Source organism: Dreissena polymorpha, chromosome 8, assembly GCF_020536995.1.
Source record: "Dreissena polymorpha isolate Duluth1 chromosome 8, UMN_Dpol_1.0, whole genome shotgun sequence".
Lineage (NCBI taxonomy): Eukaryota > Metazoa > Mollusca > Bivalvia > Myida > Dreissenidae > Dreissena > Dreissena polymorpha.
Window position 1 is genome coordinate 65794328 of NC_068362.1, and position 19989 is coordinate 65814316.

At 36.7% G+C, this 19989-nt stretch overlaps 1 protein-coding gene across 1 annotated transcript in view; it reads right to left on the bottom strand.

Moving 5' to 3' along the window:
* Nucleotides 1-6953: 6953 nt before the first annotated feature.
* The window catches only part of LOC127842704 (plexin-A2-like), a 29515-nt gene continuing 16479 nt past the window's right edge, over nucleotides 6954-19989 (bottom strand). Inside the window, exons 4-10 of the mRNA XM_052372378.1 lie at nucleotides 17723-17839; nucleotides 17035-17157; nucleotides 16160-16364; nucleotides 14529-14728; nucleotides 12867-12985; nucleotides 9719-9819; nucleotides 6954-8836 (exon numbers count right to left, since the gene is read on the bottom strand). Coding sequence (XP_052228338.1) covers nucleotides 12959-12985; nucleotides 14529-14728; nucleotides 16160-16364; nucleotides 17035-17157; nucleotides 17723-17839 — 672 coding nt within the window. The 3' untranslated portion in view covers nucleotides 6954-8836; nucleotides 9719-9819; nucleotides 12867-12958. The remainder of the gene's footprint in view (nucleotides 8837-9718; nucleotides 9820-12866; nucleotides 12986-14528; nucleotides 14729-16159; nucleotides 16365-17034; nucleotides 17158-17722; nucleotides 17840-19989) is intronic.

A 19989-nucleotide genomic window follows, 5' to 3' on the forward strand; every position in this document is an offset into this window, starting at 1 on the left:
GAAAATGTTTATATTAAACTTTTCAATTTAATTAACTCGTTTTTAACAAAAGGATATGATACTAACGTACTTAAAAACACGTGTTTGTTGGTTTTCGATTCACTATATCTTTCTTCTCTAAAAATTTGGAATCATTAAAGTGATATTACGGGCATTTTTCACTGTTGAACATAATTGTGTCTTTGTGTCGTATGAACAAATCTGCATGAAAACTACATTTAGACTCACATCGTACATCGAATCATGAATTTCACGGGCGTCTGTCTATAACACAATTTTAATATGCGTAAATAAATAAATACAAAAATAAAACGACACATAACTATAAAAACAGGACTGAATACCAAAAAGTTAACCTTAATTTTTACAATTTCATCAATATCATAAACACCGCGGGCGCCAGTCTAAAGCACATGGCATAAATCAGCGTGAAGTTGTTTCCTGTGGCTGCAGGACAATGGTTCTATTGTGCATTCGCAATGGATAATCTTTAACTCATATCTGTAAACACCCCTTAAGAAGTCATACGACCAACTTTCACAGTTGTAATCTACATGCATAGGTCATTGGGTTTATAGTGTTCTATTTTCATTTTATTTTCTGTCTGACAGGCGTTTCTTGTTTTATTTTTTTATTTTTGCAGTCACATAAACAACCAAGCAATGTAATATGGAATTTTTACACCCATTATTGCTGCTTCTTCCTGTATTTGCGCGATGATGATCTGAATTATTAACTCTATGATGCTATATTCCTAAATCTTTTTCTATAAAGAAGGAATGTAGTTGACACTTGTTCGTAGTTTCATTTCATCGTTCCTCAAAAAGTTGTAGCTCTGTTGCTCTGGTCTCTTTCCTACCATTGAGTAATTAAATGGTAATTAAATTGAATGCGTTTTTATTCCCTTTTATTATTGTTTAATTTGAGTAACAATGCTATGAGGTTAAATTTTATTTACACTTTAATGTATCATGAATATTGCTGGGCCAAGTGTGAGGTTGAGCGCTCTAAAACCGGTTTTAAACCCCCAATGCTTTGCAATGACCGTTCCAAGGCGGTGACCCCAGCTTTATTCATTAATGTGTTTTGTATGTTGCTTTGTATTGTGCTGTTTTGTGCTGTTTTGTGCTGTTTGGGCAATTGGTCACTTGCCTTGCTTTAAATATAGGACCAACTAATTGTGTATAATGAGAATTCAATACTGCTCCAGCAGCTGGAGTTTCACTTCTTTATAATGACTAAGTTGAAGTTAAGTTTCATAGCTACTAAGCATCACAATTGGTACATACAAAAATCATAATATGGTCAATTGTTCGATACGAGCATTCGATATCTGAATATTAAAAATATTACTGCTTTTGCATAGAGACGCGCATTACCATCAATAACCAAACCCCCACTCTAACGCTACTCTAAACACGCCCGAATTACCATTTCGTCTTTTCGCTTCCATTTATCGCCAGTAAGAAATAGGCTCTAACAGGCTTCATGTCGTTCTACACGAGTGTACTTTTTGAATGCAATTGAATACGTTTACGTTTAAAATATATACTGTTAGTATTAATTTAGTTTTGTCGTTAAAATATATTTTGTTTTTAATTTCCTTTACCATGTTGCGGTTGCTTTGTATGAAAGTAATTCGTTAATTAATACTTTAATTAAAGTATTACAGTAATTCTGCAAGTTCATGATATTCATACTGTACACTGGTTAATGTATAATGCTTCATGGTATTTAATGTATAAACTTATACCTTCCATATTATTAGGCCTTGTGTGTTGGTGAGGAATGTATAGCTTTCCCTTACAATGAACCATGAACTTACTGCTGTCCAACAATACTGAGTTGTCCAATGCAACACAATTGACATTGAAATTGACACGTAAAACACTGTTATTGTCTTTCGTGTTTTAAGGAACGTTTTGAATGATATCCAGATTTCAATAGACCTATCCTAAATGTAGAGAAAACATATACAACCAGTGAAATTGCCATTAAATTGTTGAAAAGGCAAAAATTGAAAGTAGTCAGGTTTACTTCTTTATTTTACACCAAATCATAACCAATAAAGACTCCATTTTTTCAAATAAACAGTTGATAAAAAAAACACAGAAATCACCCATGAGTCGGGCATATTCGCCCTTAAGGCGATTACACACACATACAAACGCGCGCGCACACACACACACACACACACACACACACACACACACACACACACACACACACACACACACACACACACACACACACACACACACACACACACACACACACACACACACACACACACACACACACACACACACACACACACACACACACACACACACACACACACACACACACACACACACACACACACACACACACACACACACACACACACACACACACACACACACACACACACACACACACACACACACACACACACACACACACACACACACACACACACACACCACACACACACACACACACCACACACACACACAACCACACACACACACACACACACACACACACACACACACACACAAACACACACACACACACACACACACCCTTGTTTGTATAGGTACCATTCCGGGGACCATGACTTTAACGTGGTTTTTGAGGACATCATTATAACGCTGTCCTTTCTCTACTACAAAATCTATAAAAACGCAGATATAGATAAGAAAGAAAAATTTCTATTCAAAAATATGATACACGCAGTAGTAACCACAGAAAACACTTCGAGGTCCTCTCTCACTTAGCTATATTTATGAGGACATCAAAGCGAGGACATCCTTCATTTGCATATATCACACACTGGACAACTACATACAACACGAGGACCCTTATTTGCATATATCACACACTGGACAACTACATGCAACATGAGGACCTTCATTTGCATATATCACACACTGGAAAAGTTCGGACAATTTAAGGACTTCCAACGCGAGGACCTTCATACATACAATGTGCAGATTTTAAAGGACAACACATACATATATTCGCAGACACCTGGATATAGTATGATAAATCCAACAAAAACACATATTTTTCTTTCCTTTTTTATCAACGTTTCGGCTTACGCCTTCATCAGGATAATACAAATAATAACAGAAAGCGGATGTTACGTCATTGACTTAACGTACATTAAAATGCGGGAAAATGTACGTCAATAAAATGAACGTTAATTAAATTAAGCTTAACTTTCGGATTCAAGAATACACAATTTCCTATAAAATTATATATATTATTTTTTTCAGACACCTGGATCAAAGTTTCCAATAAATTAATCGATATTATTTAACAGTGTGCTTCATTTGTTACATCGCCATTGATGCTTGACATCAGCTCATAATCGAGCTTTAAAATAATATTGCTAAAATCAGTCTTTTACCTCCAGGTTTCCATGGGTTCAACCATTCTTATCCCGAAAAAAATCAAAATTGTTGCTGTAAGCGAATCCCAATATCAGTAATAGTGTGTCAATACATGCGTAAATCTGCATGTCATAGTTCTAAGACAATAATGAGCAGAAGTGGTGTGTTCCCTAAATAGATATTCAAAACACACTTTTATAGGTCGTTAGAAATATTCAGGTTCGCTCACAACTGTTGACATATTGGAATTCATAATCCACCTCCTTTACGCCTCAGTCACAAATAATCCGGTCGCCGGCCGATGTGTCCGATCTCCATGCATCGGGAAGAATGGACACGTCGGAGCCGTCCGCCGTCCGATGAGTGACAAAGTTTAAAACTTCAGTCACAAATAGACACCGATCACCGTCCGATCAGCGGCCGACGTTTTTTTCCGCTCATCGGGCTGGCGCCGAATTTATATTTTTTTATAAACAACTGGTTGCAAGATGAGTTGCAGATACTTGGACTCTTTTGACCAGTTAATTCTTTTCAGCTCAATTCATCAGTGAAAAATGCCCATAATATCACTTTAAAGAACACACTGATAATGTCGTCGTCAGAGATGCGAAACTAACGACCGCGTTGTAGAACATCGGGCCAAGACTCACCCATGGAAACCATTCGGCAAACCTATTTTGCTTTTCGAGTTAAAACTCGAAACACCTGCATTAGATATGAGTCGCAAAATGTGCGTAAAGCGTCGTCCCAGATTAGCGTGTGCATTAAGCCATGTTTCCTATCATGCGACCCTCGTATATCTATATATCAGCTGTCAAGAAATCCTTATCAGTAAGTACTGCATCAGCACAATTCATTTGAAAGACAAAATGAGCCTCGCTCTGGGAAAACACATGTGCATGTCCTTTCAGCGCAGTGGTTGGTATACACGCTTCTCACCAAGGCGATCCGGCTTCAATCCCAGACTCAGTTGTTGGCATGATGCGAGTGATTTAGTTTCTTAACTATATTGTAAACGTGTGTTTTATAATGCAGAACTGTACGATAGAATTAAGAACATGATATTGAAGCGATAGATGCGGAATGTTATGTCCGTAACATTTAAAACATAAATAAATTATTTATTTATTAAAAAAATAAAAATAACGTTGAAATAAAATAAACAGATGTTTAATTTTATATGCCTATGACCACGCTGATCACGAATTCGTTGGAATTTTTAAGATATCTACAGCCGTTCAAAAGTTATCAATTTTTAAAAAATAAATAAAAAAATACATATGTATCATATAATGGAAAACAAAATATTTTTTTTTTTGTTTTCAATAAAACATAAACAGTTTATAGTGTTGTTTAAAAGTTTGAAAAAGAAATTGAAAAAAAAAATTAAAATAAAAAAGTTATAATCAAAAAATGTTTTGCATTAAGCACCCTTTTCTCACGCAGTCCTATTTACCTGCACAAATGAAATACGCTCGCTCGCTAGCTCGTTCGCTCCATCGAAATCAAACAATAAGATAGTGAAATCTCTATGAATTTTTGTCGCTGAATCCGAATCCGCTGTTAATTTTTCGATATCTCGACTCGTTAAAGAATTATTGAGTTTAAATTGTGCATTTCGATAAGAATGCAGCACCCTTTTAATAGAAGCGCAAAACCCAGTACACCTTACATTCCAGGGAAATAAAACAATAAGATGGTCCAATCTATGTGATTTTGTCTTCCTGAATCCGATTCCGGTGCTACTTTTCCGATATCTGGACCCCTTAAAGAATTATTGATGTTTGACTGATTGGTGGTTAAGTCTAGCCATTATATTTAAGCATTTGTTGTATTTTGAACTCCGGAAAATAATACATTACATTACATCTAATAGCTGCATTCAAGATTTGGGAGTTATTTATCTCACTAACACGGACGATCATGTTAATAAATGAATGGATGAATAGATAAACAAGACAATGTGAATATAAACAATTGTTAAAGTGATAGTATGGGCATTTTTTCACTGTTGAATTGAGCTGAAAAGAATTAACAGGTCAAAAGAATTAGTTAAAATGTGGTAACTGACCCATTATCTACAACTCATCTTGCTACCAGTTGTTTATAAAAAATATGTATTATTTTCTATATTTTACATGACTCACCCAGTCCTCTAAGCCGAAACGATCCGTAAAACAAAATTGTGTCTTTGTGTCGTATGAACGAATCTGCATGAAAACTACATTTAGACTCACATCGTTCATCGAATCATTTCTGTCGTCAGTTGTCAAAACGAAAGTACGGTTGACATTCAAATGGATTATTTTGCTCTTTCCAGCATATTGTTTTAGTATGTTGATGCTGCATTAACAAATATAAGTGTATATGAAGTGAAAACACCAGAAATAAACACAACGGTTGCGATAGACGCCTTCATACTGTTAGATGCCCATAATATCACTTTAAGCTTCCAATACAAAGCACAGGGAGAACCCAGGGACGCATTTCCAGAAGTTTCGATACGTTTATTATTATGCCTTAATGGTGAAGAATACATTTTAAATAGATGCATATCAATCACTCATTTAGTCAGTCACTCACTCACTCACTCCTTCACTCAGTCAGTCACTCAATCACAAACTCACTCAGTCATTTAGTTTCGCGGATGAAGATTTTGGTTTTAATTATCGGATACAGTTAGTCACGGGTTCGATCCAAACTGAGGGTTGTTTAGATCTCCATCAATGACTAATAATTAATTTGGTATTTAAAAAAAAGTGAAATTAAAAAATAAGTCTATTTGAGACTTGACCGTGAAAGGAACAAGATAAAATGAACCAGGTTTTCTTTACTAAGGGACAAGATAGAGACATATAGTTACTGAAAGCCATGGACAGTTTATACGCACCCCACTTACCATTCAGCCAAAAAGTAAACTTTCATCATTAACCCTTTGCATGCTGGGAAATTTGTCGTCTGCATAAATGTCGTCTGCTGAATTTCTAAAATTAGCATTTTCTTCGATTTTTTTCAAAGAATACAATCAGAATAGCAAACAGTTTGTATCCTGATGAGACGCCACATTATGTGGCGTCTCATCTGGATCCAAACTGTTTGCAAAGGCCTTCAAAATTCGGTTCCAGCACTGAAAGAGTTAAAAAAGATGAAAATATATGGAAAAAAGGAGGTTATTACAAACGCTTTTTTCCCATCGTTGTAAAGCAGCCAATGACTGGTTCTATTCAGGAAACAGACTCAAGAGCATGTAATTTTACACGAGAACTGGCAATATAAAAAATAAGATGCGCTCTGGAAAAACAGGGCTTAATGCATGTACGTAGTGTTATCCCAGTTAGCCTTTGCAGTCCCCAGTAGGGACAACACTTGACGTGTTTTCATAGAATTTCTTGTTTCAAGGAAGTCACTGGTTTTAGCATAAATCCAGTTTAGGCTGAAAGTGTCTTCCCTGATTAACCTATGCAGACTGCACAGGCTATTCTAGGGCAACATTAAACGAACATGATAATTGAAACATGCTTTCCCAGAGTGAGCTAAAATGTATATTGTAAGATAAAACATACACAAATATCATCATTTTATACATTTATTTAACATAACACACAAAGTGTCAAAATAAGGGAGAACATTTTAAATGTTTGAAATGAAGCAATAATAAATACAATGCAAGACAAATAGCATATCTATCCTGAACAAATATTTTACCATAAAAGCATGGTAAACTCAATCAACACTCGTGTAAAGGAGATACTATATTGGCTACTATTTTATATACTAATTCACTCTTACCTAAAATGTTTTAACTCGCATAAATACTCCAAATAAACGAAAATCAACGACTGACAATGTGTTATAGCGACTGACAGCGCCTTATACTGGTTGACAACGTGTTATAGTGACTGACAGCGCCTTATACTGGTTGACAACGTGTTATAGTGACTGACAGCGCCTTATACTGGTTGACAACGTGTTATAGCGACTGACAGCGCCTTATACTGGTTGACAACGTGTTATAGCGACTGACAGCGCCTTATACTGGTTGACAACATGTTATAAAGACTGACAGCGCCTTATACTGGTTGACAATGTGTTATAAAGACTGACAGCGCCTTATACTGGTTGACAACGTGTTATAGCGACTGACAGCGCCTTATACTGGTTTATAACGTGTCATAAAGACTGATAGCGCCTCATACTGGTTGACAACGTGTTATTAAGACTGACAGCGCCTTATACTGGTTGGCAACGTGTTATAGCGACTGACAGCGCCTTATACTGGTTTATAACGTGTTATAAAGACTGACAGCGCCTTATACTGGTTGACAACGTGTTATTAAGACTAACAGCGCCTTATACTGGTTGACAACTTTTTATAGCAACTGACCGCACCTTATACTGGTTGACAACGTTTTATAGCCACTGACAGCGCCTTATACTGGTTGACAACGTGTTATAGCAACTGACAGCGCCTTATACTGGTTGACAACGTGTTATAAAGACTGACAGCGCCTTATACTGGTTGACAACGTGTTATAAAGACTGACAGCGCCTTATACTGGTTGACAACGTGTTATAGCGACTGACAGCGCCTTATACTGGTTGACAACGTGTTATAAAGACTGATAGCCCCTCATACTGGTTGACAACGTGTTATTAAGACTGACAGCGCCTTATACTGGTTGACAACGTGTTATAGCGACTGACAGTGCCTTATACTGGTTTATAACGTGTTATAAAGACTGACAGCGCCTTATACTGGTTGACAACGTGTTATTAAGACAAAGTTATGGCCCGGACAAGCTTGTTCCGCCCGCCTGCCCGCCAGACAGCCAGCCAGCCCGCCCGCATTCGCCAATCTAATAACCATTTTTTTCCTTCGGAAAACCTGGTTAAAAACACTAAGCCAGTAGAAGGATTCCAACTGAAGACATCCAGATCTGCAGGCGAGTACTCTTCCACTGCACCATGGAGGACTAGTTGTTACACGCTATTAAGATACAGAATGTATACTACGCACAAAAACAAACATAATGTAAACAAACATGAGATTAAAGCTGGCAGCTTTTTATCAACAATGTTAATTTTCTTTTTTTTTAAAGCACCTTGAGGTTTTCATTTTGGCTTTATACATATTTAGGTATTGCAAAGCATTGCAAAAGCATTAATTAAAATTACACATATTAGTATTCTTTGAGGTAGCTATGTGTATGGTTTCTTTCTGTACATTCACTAGTTTGATACTGGATTTTCCTATTTCAACCTGTTCTTTGTCTCCATCTCCTTGTATGACATTTAAACTTTCCTCAACGTATATGTTCACTGTGTCTCGTTCTGGATATACTGTGCCTTTACAATCACTGTCACTTTCCTCTGATGAGATGTAATCGGCATCATTATCATAATCATATGAATCTTCTACAAAGTCATCGGTTTCTATTTGTTGCTCTTCAGCATTCCTACAAAATATAAACAATAAAATTGTACTGTTTATGATACAAACTCTACCAATATTCTGACAAAAGCCTTTATATCAGTATTATATAAATACTGGTATAATGACACCTGTCTGCTTTTTTATATTTATATATGTATGTGCATTTGTGTGTGAATTTCTTAATAACTTATCTTTTGAGGACTTCAGCAATGTATCTCTATCTACACACTGAAACCAATGTGAGGACTTGAACTGTTAATCTCTTTTTACATATGTCAAGAAAAGTCAACCTAATTGAGGAACAATATATGTTCATAAAACACAGTTAACATGTTGAATGTGTTACATGGAACCTACACATAATTTGATGATTGTAGGTGGCAGTGTAAGTGTTTTGTGCAATAGCAAATATGATGTGCCATTATGAAACTTTCGAACATTTTCGGAACCATGGTAAAATATAAACAAGAGCACCGCATAACAAGTGCCACGCTCGGCTGCGAAAGCTTGTCAGATTTTTTTTTTTTTTTAGAGGTCACAGTGACCTTGACCTTTGACCTAGTGACCCAAAATGGGTGTGGCATGTAGAAATCATCAAGGTGCATCTACAAATGAAGTTTCAAAGTTGTAGGTGGAAGCACTTTGATTTTAGAGCCAATGTAAAGGTTTTAGCACGAAGCCGGCGGACGGCGGACGACGAGCAGGCTATGACAATACCTCGGGTTTTCTCCGAAAACAGCCTCGCTAAAAATCAATGAACATACAATTTGTTGTGCGCATCCTCGCCTACGGTCTTAATTAGGGTACTGATAGTGGTCATGGAAAGAGAAGACAGGCTCTCAGTGTAATTGGCAGGACACAGTTTGTGTATGTTTGATCTTTGAATTCTTATTGTAACCATAACCTTTAACATAGGGCACACCTTCATCATAAGCCAGGAAATGATACAGGAACTGGTTATGTCAAGCTCTCCCCCTAATGACTGAACTACATCCTCAGCATCATCTGCCAAGTACAAAACAGCTTTCATCAGTCACGTTACACATCACGATAAGCAAAATACACAGAGTTCAAAAATCATTTCCAGGCTAAAAAACAAATTCCCATGAATACAGACCCTGCTTTAAAGTGGATACATCTATTGCCCTTAACTTACAATAGAACTAAAATAATACAAACTCAATACTTCAGAAAGATACCATGTTCCATAAAAAATGTACAGCTACTTAGCTGGTTTTTAGTCGTGAGCCAAAACTAAATTTACAGAGAATGTTTTGCAAATCAGTATGTGCTTAGAAGCCTTAGCTACGCTTAGAACCGTAACTCACTATGCTAGGAATGATTACGCTGCCTGTCTGCACTGCAGACTACGAATGGTTAGGAGCGTCTGCTCTACTCCTGCAGTGAGTGTATTTACCAGCTCGTAATATGACATTGACCAGTCTAGTGTTTATCATTGAAATCTGTACATATTGGCTGCTTTCAGGGAAACGGGGCTTAATGCATGTCAAATTAGATTAGCCTGTGCACACTGATTAGCCTGTGCAATGCACACATGCTAATCAAGGACGACAACAACAAACAACTTCAGTGCCTTCGGCGCTTTGATTTTCTTAATGTCACTAGTAAAATCTTTTCACTTAGATGAGCAGACATCATCAAATGCTGGGTCTGAAAGCTTTCTTTAAACATGTGTATATATAAGGTTACAAACTATAGGCATTTTCCTGATGTGGTATAGTACCTGTCTACAAAGTATGGAAGTGCTAGATGCAAAACAACTTAAGTTATTTACAGCCTTATTAAAGGCCTCACCAGTCACACAGAATCTACTTGGATTTCCTTCACCGGCAAACTCCTTTCAAACAACTGGCTGAAATACTTCACTACTTAGATATGTTGTGGTAGTAAATTACCTCTCACACTATCTTTTGTTTTAACTTGGCATAATGTCTGGGTTCAAAGACTGAAACTTCAGTTTGTCTATAAACAGTTCAGCATAAAACTGACTGTTACAATGACATTTTCTTACAAAATGTATATATCAACTTTGGAGTGCTTAGCCATTAAAGCCGCTTTGACTGTTAACCCAAAGTGGTAAAGTCTTCAGAAGTTGATCAGGAGGTTTTAGGCTCAAGCTGGACCGCTTTATAATGCCATTGTTTTCTTTGAGCAAGAAAATTCATTCACATTGCTCAGTGGACAGTAATGAAAATAAGTTTCTAAAACTTAACTACCGGTTCTACTTATAATCAGCAGCAAGACAATATGTTAATATCCAAACCCTTTCATTCTTTTTTCGGAAATATGGCGAATGATTTAATAACCGCAATTACATATTGAAAATGTCATCTTTTGATGAAATTGGTGTGTTAGAGCACTTAAACCCATACTTGTCCAAACAAGTGCAGTTTTACTTAAATAAATGCATACATTTTGCCAAACAAATATCCCTTTGTGCATGGGAAAAAACTCCTGCATCACAAGAAAGCTAGAAATGCTCACAACTTCCATTAACAAATATGTGTATCTGGTGAAGTTAAAAAGAAAATAATTATATCATGAAACATAAAAATTATATTTGAAGTCCTCACATTCACAATATATGGAATTATGTGTTGAGTCCTCATTTTGTTAGTAACTACATGTATATTTGATAAAGAAATTTAGCAAAAAAATGACAGAACATGTTAAGCAAGAAATGTATTTGAAGTCCTCACATGCACAATATACGGAACTGTGTGTTGAGTCCTTATTTTGTTAGTAACTATTGCTTATAACAATTTGCTAAACTAAATATAACAAGGGCTGTTTGTAAAACATGCATGCCCCCCATATGGGCTGTCAGTTGTAGTGGCAGCCATTGGGTGAATATGTTTTTTTTTCACTGTGACATTGACCTTTGACCTAATTATTCTTGAGTTATCATCAGGAAACCATTTTACTGTTTCGAGTCACTGTGAACTTGATCTTTGACCTAGTGACCTGAAAATTAATAGGGGTCATCTGCCAGTATGATCAATGTACCTATGAAGTTTTATGATCCTTGCCATAAGCATTCTTGAGTTATCCGGAAACCATTTTACTATTTCGAGTCACTGTGACCTTGACCTTTGACCGAGTGACCTGAATATCAATAGGGGTCATCTGCCAGTCATTATCAATGTTACTATGTAGTTTCATGATCCTAGGCGTAAGCATTCTTGAGTTATCATCTGGAAACCATTTTACTGTTTCGAGTCACTGTGACCTTGACCTTTGACCTAGTGACCTGAAAATCAATAGGGGCAATTTGCCAGTCATGGTCAATGTACCTATGAAGTTTCATGATCCTAGGCATAAGCATTCTTGAGTTATCATCCGAAAACAATTTTACTCTTTCGAGTCACTGTGACCTTGACCTTTGACCTCGTGACCTGAAAATAGGGGTCATCTGCCGGTCATGATCAATGTACCTATGAAGTTTCATGATCCTAGGCCTAAGCGTTCTTGAGTTATCATCCAGAAACCATCTGGTGGACGGACCGACCGACGGACAGACGGACCGACCGACAAATGCAAAACAATATACCCCCTCTTCTTCGAAGGGGGGCATAAAAATTAATGTCTTCTGGTGCATCACCAGCCTTTGTCATAACTTCCATGTCCGCTATGAAGTTGAACAAGAACACCACATAACGGGCGCCAACGCTCGGCTGCGGGTGCATTTTTGAATACATGAAAGCTTGTCAGAATTTTATTTTAGAGGTCGCAGTGACTTTGACCTTTGACCTAGTGACCCAAAAATGGATTTGACGTGTAGAACTCATCAAGGTGCAGCTACATATGAAGTTTCAAAGTTGTAGGTGGAAGCACTTTGATTTTAGAGCCAATGTTCAAAAGGTTAACAAAATGCTAAAGTTTTAGCACCAAGCGGACAGCTGACGACTCGACATGACCACGGACACGACGAGCTGGCTATGACAATACCTCGGGTTTACTCCGAAAACAGCCGAGCTAACAAGAATGATTGCATATGAGAACCAGAGATTTTGTCTCAGCAAATACCTTACCCGGTAGTATGTTTTGTTGTTTGTGAGCATGTCAGAATGTTGCTAGAACTCTAGTTGAGCAGAGTTCTGGGCCACCGTTACCATCATGTCTTCTAATGGTGAATCATTGGCATCATCTCCTGCATGACAGAATCGAAAGCCATGTTAAATCACAACATCAATCTACATAACTATCCATCTAATGATTGTAATTAGGAAATGATTAATACGACATGCTTGCCAAGAATTGTATGTTAAGTCTGGACTAAATGTATTTTAATAAAATAAGTTTTGAGTTTGATTGATAAGAGTTTTCTGGGGTTATTAATTATTTTCAAAAAACATAATTGTAGGGCAAGTCATCATTTTGATAAAATATATTGTGCATTGAGTCCTCACTTTTATGATTAAGCAATTGTATGTCAAGTCCTCGCTTTGATTATAAAATAAGTTTTGTGCAAAGTCCTCATTTTGATTGCTTCGATTTTTTATTGAAAATGTTCTTATTTTGAAAAAATTAATTGCAGGGAAAGTCATCGTTTTGATAAAATGAAGTGTGCATCAAGTCCTTACTTTTATGATAAATCAAATGTATGTCAAGTCCTCACTTTTATAACAAGAGCACTGCATAACGGGTGCCAACGCTCCGCTGTGGGTGCATTTTTGAATAAATGAAAGATTGTCAGAATTTTTTTATTTTTTTTAGAGGTCAAAGTAACCTTGACCTAGTGACCCAAATATGGGTGTGGTGTCAGGGATCATATTTTTTTCGGTTTTGTCGGTCCTAGACCGATTGGGGTCATGAAATCCCAAACAGTCGGTCCGATTCTGTTTGCTATTAAAATTCCCATGTCTTGTTTGATTTTAGAGCCAATGTTCAAAACCTTGACAGAATATTAAGGTTTTAGCATGACGCGGACGACACGACACGAAAAGCTGGCTATGACAATACCTCGGGTTTTCTCCGAAAACAGCCAAGCTAAAAATCTCAAATTGACATCTTGATATCATAAAGAAAATTGCATTAAGTTTTATTGTTGAATGTTTGCAAGTGCATACAGAAGATTTTCAGACCAGTTTATGTGTGCAACCATACTTACAGAATTGATGAAACAAAAATACCAAACTTTATTAGGAGTTTTTTTGGTATACAAATTTGTAACTTACCCTAGGCTCATAAAAAACAAGTCTATAAGCCTGTCCCTGGGAAAACCTGGCTTAATGCATGCGTCCCAGATCAGTCTATGCAGTCTGCACAGGCTAATTTGGGATGATAATTTGTCTCTTTTCAACAAAAATCCAGTCTAGGCAGAAAATGTTGTCCCTGATAAGCCTATGAGGACTGCTTATTTAAAAATAAATGAAAAATTTAACCTAATGAACTCCCAGGAAGACAGACAGCCCAAATTATTTCAGTACTGTAATTCTTAAATGGAGTGGGGTTTAATAAGCATTTCCAAATGTCTCTCACTCTGGAAAAATGGGGCTTAATGCATGTGCGTGGAATGTTGCCCCCAGATTAGCCTATACAGTCTGCATAGACTAATCCAAACCTACACTTTCTGCCTGAACTGGATTTTTGTTAAGAAAATACCTCATTTAAACTCAAAATTCAATAAAAGTGAAAAACGTTATTGCCGATTAGCCTGTGCTTAGGCTAATATGGGACGACACTTTACACACCTGCATTATGGCCACACGTACCCCGAGTATCTGAGGGTTGGGACAGACAGCTGAGCGGTCGAGCCAGTCAGAGGCAGGGCAGAGAGTCTGCAGGGAGCATGTGGGGCTTGCACCCACACACCAGCCACACTCGTATTCCGGGTCCATACTAAGGCACTGACCGCAGTTGGTTACCATGGTACCACACTTGTAGATGCGGACTAGAAATGGAATTAAAAGTTTAAGGTAGTGCACCTCTAATGATTTCCCGCGATTTATTTTACGATCATTGTCGATCTTCAATGATCGGTTATTTCCGAGAGATGCATTTTATTTTTTTCAAAGTTCGAATTTTGTTATATGTTTACGTAATTCCTTTAGAATACATTATTTTCACAATAAATATTGACTTTGATCCAAATATCATCTGAAAAAATACGATTTCGCGATTTCTTCAAAGATTGGCGAGCCTTTTTACCTGTTTACGTATGCATATCTAATTTAAGCTTGCGCAAATGTGAAGTTGTCGTGGCCTAGTGGTTAAGGCGATGGACTATAAATCTTTTGGGATCTTCCCGCGCAGGTTCGAATCCTACCGACATTGCATAGTTTTTGCGACACGTTTTATTTCTTTTCTAACGTAATTTGATTTAATGATGCATATATGCTATGTTTTGTTGTTAATATGTTGAATTTTTTATGCACATCCTTCAATTTTTTAAATTAAAACAACGTTATGGCTAAATTGGGTGATTTACTGCTGAAAATACGGATGATGCATGTTGAATTTTTATTTTTATTTCAAAAAGTAAACGGTAAATTTGTCTATTTCTTGGTATTTTTGCTGTATTTAGTGTTTCTATAAAAACTATGTTTAAAATATAACTTAAATGGTACTATTTTGAATTTTATGACACTTTGTTTTTAACCGACCCGATTTTTACTTGGCTAAAATCACTTACATTTCATGGCGCTCTTCCATAGATAAAAATTTGTAAAAAATAAATGTCTGTAAAAGAATACTTATTTAATCTTGTTTAAATTTTAAACACCTTTACTGCATCTATACACACCAACAGCATGCCCATATTTAGAAATTTGAATGAATTATGGAACTTTTATATACCCCAGGGGTGAAAATAAACTGTACAAAAGCTGAGCGTGGGGGTGGTTTTGAAAAAAACGGTATATTTTTTTAAAAAGCACGGAAAGCCTACCTACAAATTTGCATGTAGTTCAGTGAAATGATGCTGATTAAGAAAATAATTAATTAGATTATATTTGGATATGTGCCCATTAGAGGTGCACTACCTTAATACCACATTTTAGATAAGGTAACAGTATGTTTTGTTTTGTTACTTTTTTCAAGGCCATCATATCATATAGAGAAGAGTAATATCCAGATGTAGAATTGAAATAACCTGTAATAAAAGTTGTTATTCCTAAAGGCTTGCATAATTAGCATTAAATTAATTTCATCTGATCATATCTAGGCCGTGAGACAAGGTTATCGCAGAATAATAACAATAACCCTTGATTGTAGTAAAACAAAAACAAATAAGCTGTCATTAAAATATTAAATGATGTTATACCCAGTCACATGTCTCTGTTTTATAAACTCGAAAAGGTATCAAACCTCAAGGCTACTTCACCTTTGATATTTTGTGGATTATCCAATGGAACGCTGTTCTTCCCACTCCTCACGGTGAACTGAGCGGTTACTATGGGCAACGTGACGTCAGAGAACTCAAACTGGAGAGCCTCACACTCGAGGTTGGAGGACGTGATTTTCCATGAGGAGTACTTCACTTCCCAGCTGTATGTGAACAGGCAGAGGACATTGTCCATCTGGTCTGGCTGCAAGAAAGCAGGTGAGATTGCACACCAAAATATGGCAAAGAATCTGAAATGAGACTCAAGAATGTTGCTCAAAGTGTGAAATGAGTCTGAACTTTGAAATGTGGATCAAAGTGTGAAATGAGACTGGAAAATGTGGTTCAAAGTGTGAAATGAGAGTGTAAAATATGCCTCAAAGTGTGAAAGAGACTCCAAAAAGTGGCAATCTGTGAAATGAGGCTTTAAAATGTGGCACAAATTTGAAATGCAACTTTTGCATGAGGCACAAAGTAAGAAATGGGACTTTAAAATGTGGCACAAAGTGTGAAATGAGGTTTGAAAATGTGGCAAAAACAAGTCAAATGAGACTAACATGTGGCTTAAAGTGTGATATGAGACTTTAAAATTTTGCTCTTTTTTAAAAGAAACTTTCAAATGAAGAACAAAGTTTCGACATATTTTAGACATTGTTCCATAAAACAAGGTATTGCACATAATCTTTGCTATATCTTTGTTTGTATTGGAATGTTTGCTCGTTTTTTTTATTGATTTAGTTATATGATGCCTGTCAGTACATCTACTAAAATTTCCTGTGAAGTATTAGCCAACATCAGCAATAAACCAGTAAAATGCATGATTACTAGTCTTGAACAAACAAATATTTATTTCAATCCATGAAGATTTTACATACCTGAATGTCCACCACACGTACACTGATGCTCTTCTTCTGGCCAGAATGTACAACCACGTCAGTGTCATAGGAGGTAGTCTCCAATTGTGGACACTTGACAGGGGATCGAACAGCAGCTGTAGTCTATAACAAACACTCACTGGTAAAATTGAATGTTACATGTGCTTAACTAGAGTGCTCTTTGCTGATCGCTTCAACTATGTTCTGTAAGCCAACCATCTAAAAGGTGAATAACCTTTTTCGCTTTATTTTAATTGTATTCAACTACACTCCTAAAATGCAGGCGCTCCATCACTCATTCATCACACGCACAATCTTCTTTCCGTTTATTGCTCATTCATTGAAAGCCATAAGTATCCCAATGCTGTCGCTATGTGATTAACAAAACTATAATACAATATGATTTCATGCAGCCCCTGTCAGATTATATAAATTTCTACTGCTTTGCATGCCATAAGATTATTTGTTTGATCTACTTTGATCAACATTTCTTTTGGCATCTTACCAGTACATACTGGGCGTAATGTTCTGCATTCAATATGACAGACAAAATATCTTGTTTCACACCCTATCAATCTAAATTTCTACAAATTTATAATTCAGATAGCCAAGTCCATACGCTCCAATCTTTTAGAGGAAGGCTTTAAAGTATATTTCTGATTTTGGCATGAGAGTTTCTCTAAATTACCTGATCCGGGCAGGCTGGTGCTGCATCACTGACACGCAGTCCCCGCAACATGGCACCACTTGCAGCCAAACGTACTCTCTGTGCAGCTCGTGCAACTTTCAGTCCAAAAGCAGATCTCTATGACAAGCAGGAAACCAGAATGTGTCAGATAAGGATTGTATAGAAAATTGTGGGCTAATATTATTAGTTAAGCCTTTCCCCATCAGAAGCAAAGTGAAAATGTGCAAACAGCAAACAGCATAAAACCAGAACAGCCTGCAAGCAACTCGCATTCTGTTCAGGTTTTATGCTGTTTGTTGCTAATCAGTATCTAAGGTTTGGAGTCGAAACCTTAAAAACTTGAATCTATTAAGAAAGGTCTAAAATTCAATTAACTTTTTAAGCGACTTCAAACACGTGAAAATACGTATCTAAGTGGTAAAGGGTTAAACAGCTTCTTACTGTCAGACCCTGAACAGCATGACATAGGGTCAGATAATCAACAATGGAAAACAGATGAGCTCAAGCCCATTATGAATTTACATCATTTTATCTCACAGTGCAGGATGAGTAAGTAGCCATGTGACAAATACTTTCTTGAGTACCATTCTTTTTACAGTATCAGCTTAATAGAAGGAGAACAAGAGCATCGCATAATGGGTGCCAACCCTCGGCTGCGAAAGCTTGTCAGAATTTTTTTTGGCCTTTTTAGAGGTCACAGTAACCTTGACCTTTGACCTAGTTACCCAAAATTGGGTGTGGCGTGTAGAACTCATCAAGGTGCATCTACATATGAAGTTTCAAAGTTGTAGGTGGAAGCACTTTGATTTTAGAGATGTTAAGGTTTTAGCACGATGCCTATGGCGGACGGCTGACAACACGACGAGCTGGGAATGACAATACCTCGGGTTATCTCCGAAAACAGCCGAGCTAATAAAATGAGTAGTCTTATTTTGATCAAACAAATTGTGTATCAAGTCCTCACTTTTATGGTAATTCAATTGTATGTCAAGTCCTCACTTTTATAATACATGTAAAATAAGCTTTGTGTAAAGTCCACATTTTGATTGGTAAGTTGTTGAGAAAACTCTTATTAAAAAGAAATGCAGGACAAATCTTCTATTTCATCAAATTCATGCACGGCACTTTTCTAAACACTATGTCTCCCCATATATTTGACCTTTGACCTTGAAGGATGACCTTGACCTTTCACCACTCAAAATATGCAACTCCTTTAGATACACATGCATGCCAAATATCAAGTTGCTATCTTCAATATTGCAAAAATTATTGCAAAACTTAAACCTTGGGTAAAGTTTTGGGACACACACATACAATGACTGACACAATGCCACAATGACAGGCACTGCAGACAGGCCTAAAATAATATACCGCCGATCTTTCGATCCGGGTTGCATAAAAAATTAGGAATGTGAAACAGCATTGTGAGGACTTCAGCAAAACAAATAAACCCTGTAAAAGGTCATGCGTGAGAACTTATTGCTCTCTTGCACCACTTGTTTTTATTCTAATTATATGAAATCCATCTTCAGAGGTGATTAAACTAAGACTGTAAAATAACCAATCTCTTGACACAGTGTTCGGTTGACCTTTAATAAAATAATTATACATAGTTTAGGTGCCTTCTTATTAAAACAGTTTTGTGTATAACAAGATATGTCACCTAAGGTGAAATATACCCCAAAGCAGTTTAGAACATAACACCATATGTGCGTGTTTTTGGATCTAACTATGCGTCACGATAATCCAAAACCAATTTGGATTCAAAGATATTGACCTTATAACACAATGTGTTTGTGTATGAGTACCGTGGGTAGCAGTCAACTTGAGGACAATGCATGTTTTTGTTAAAATGATGTAAGATTAGGCAATGCTTTTCACAAGCCATTTAACGGTCCCTCGCTGAGGCGCATGAATTTGGAAATCAGAGTCTGCAGTGCGCTTTAAATTTACCGATTAGTGTACTAGTATTTTTTCAGTAATTGAATCTAGCCATTTTTCAGATCACAGCGAAATTTGTGAATATTTTGAGAGCCAATTTACGATCATCTGTCAATTACTTGAAATTTTTTTACCCAAATTAAGCCCACCTAAAGGTGGAGCGTTGTTGTATTGGAAAATCAATATTAACCGATGACAGCGCACGCTTTCCAAGAGCAACAGTACTTGTAGGCATTCAATACATCCTCGTGGAAATAGTGCATTTCATGCATAATGTTGTCAAATCATTTATTCGACTCATAAAGCCTCTTAACAAATTATTGTTG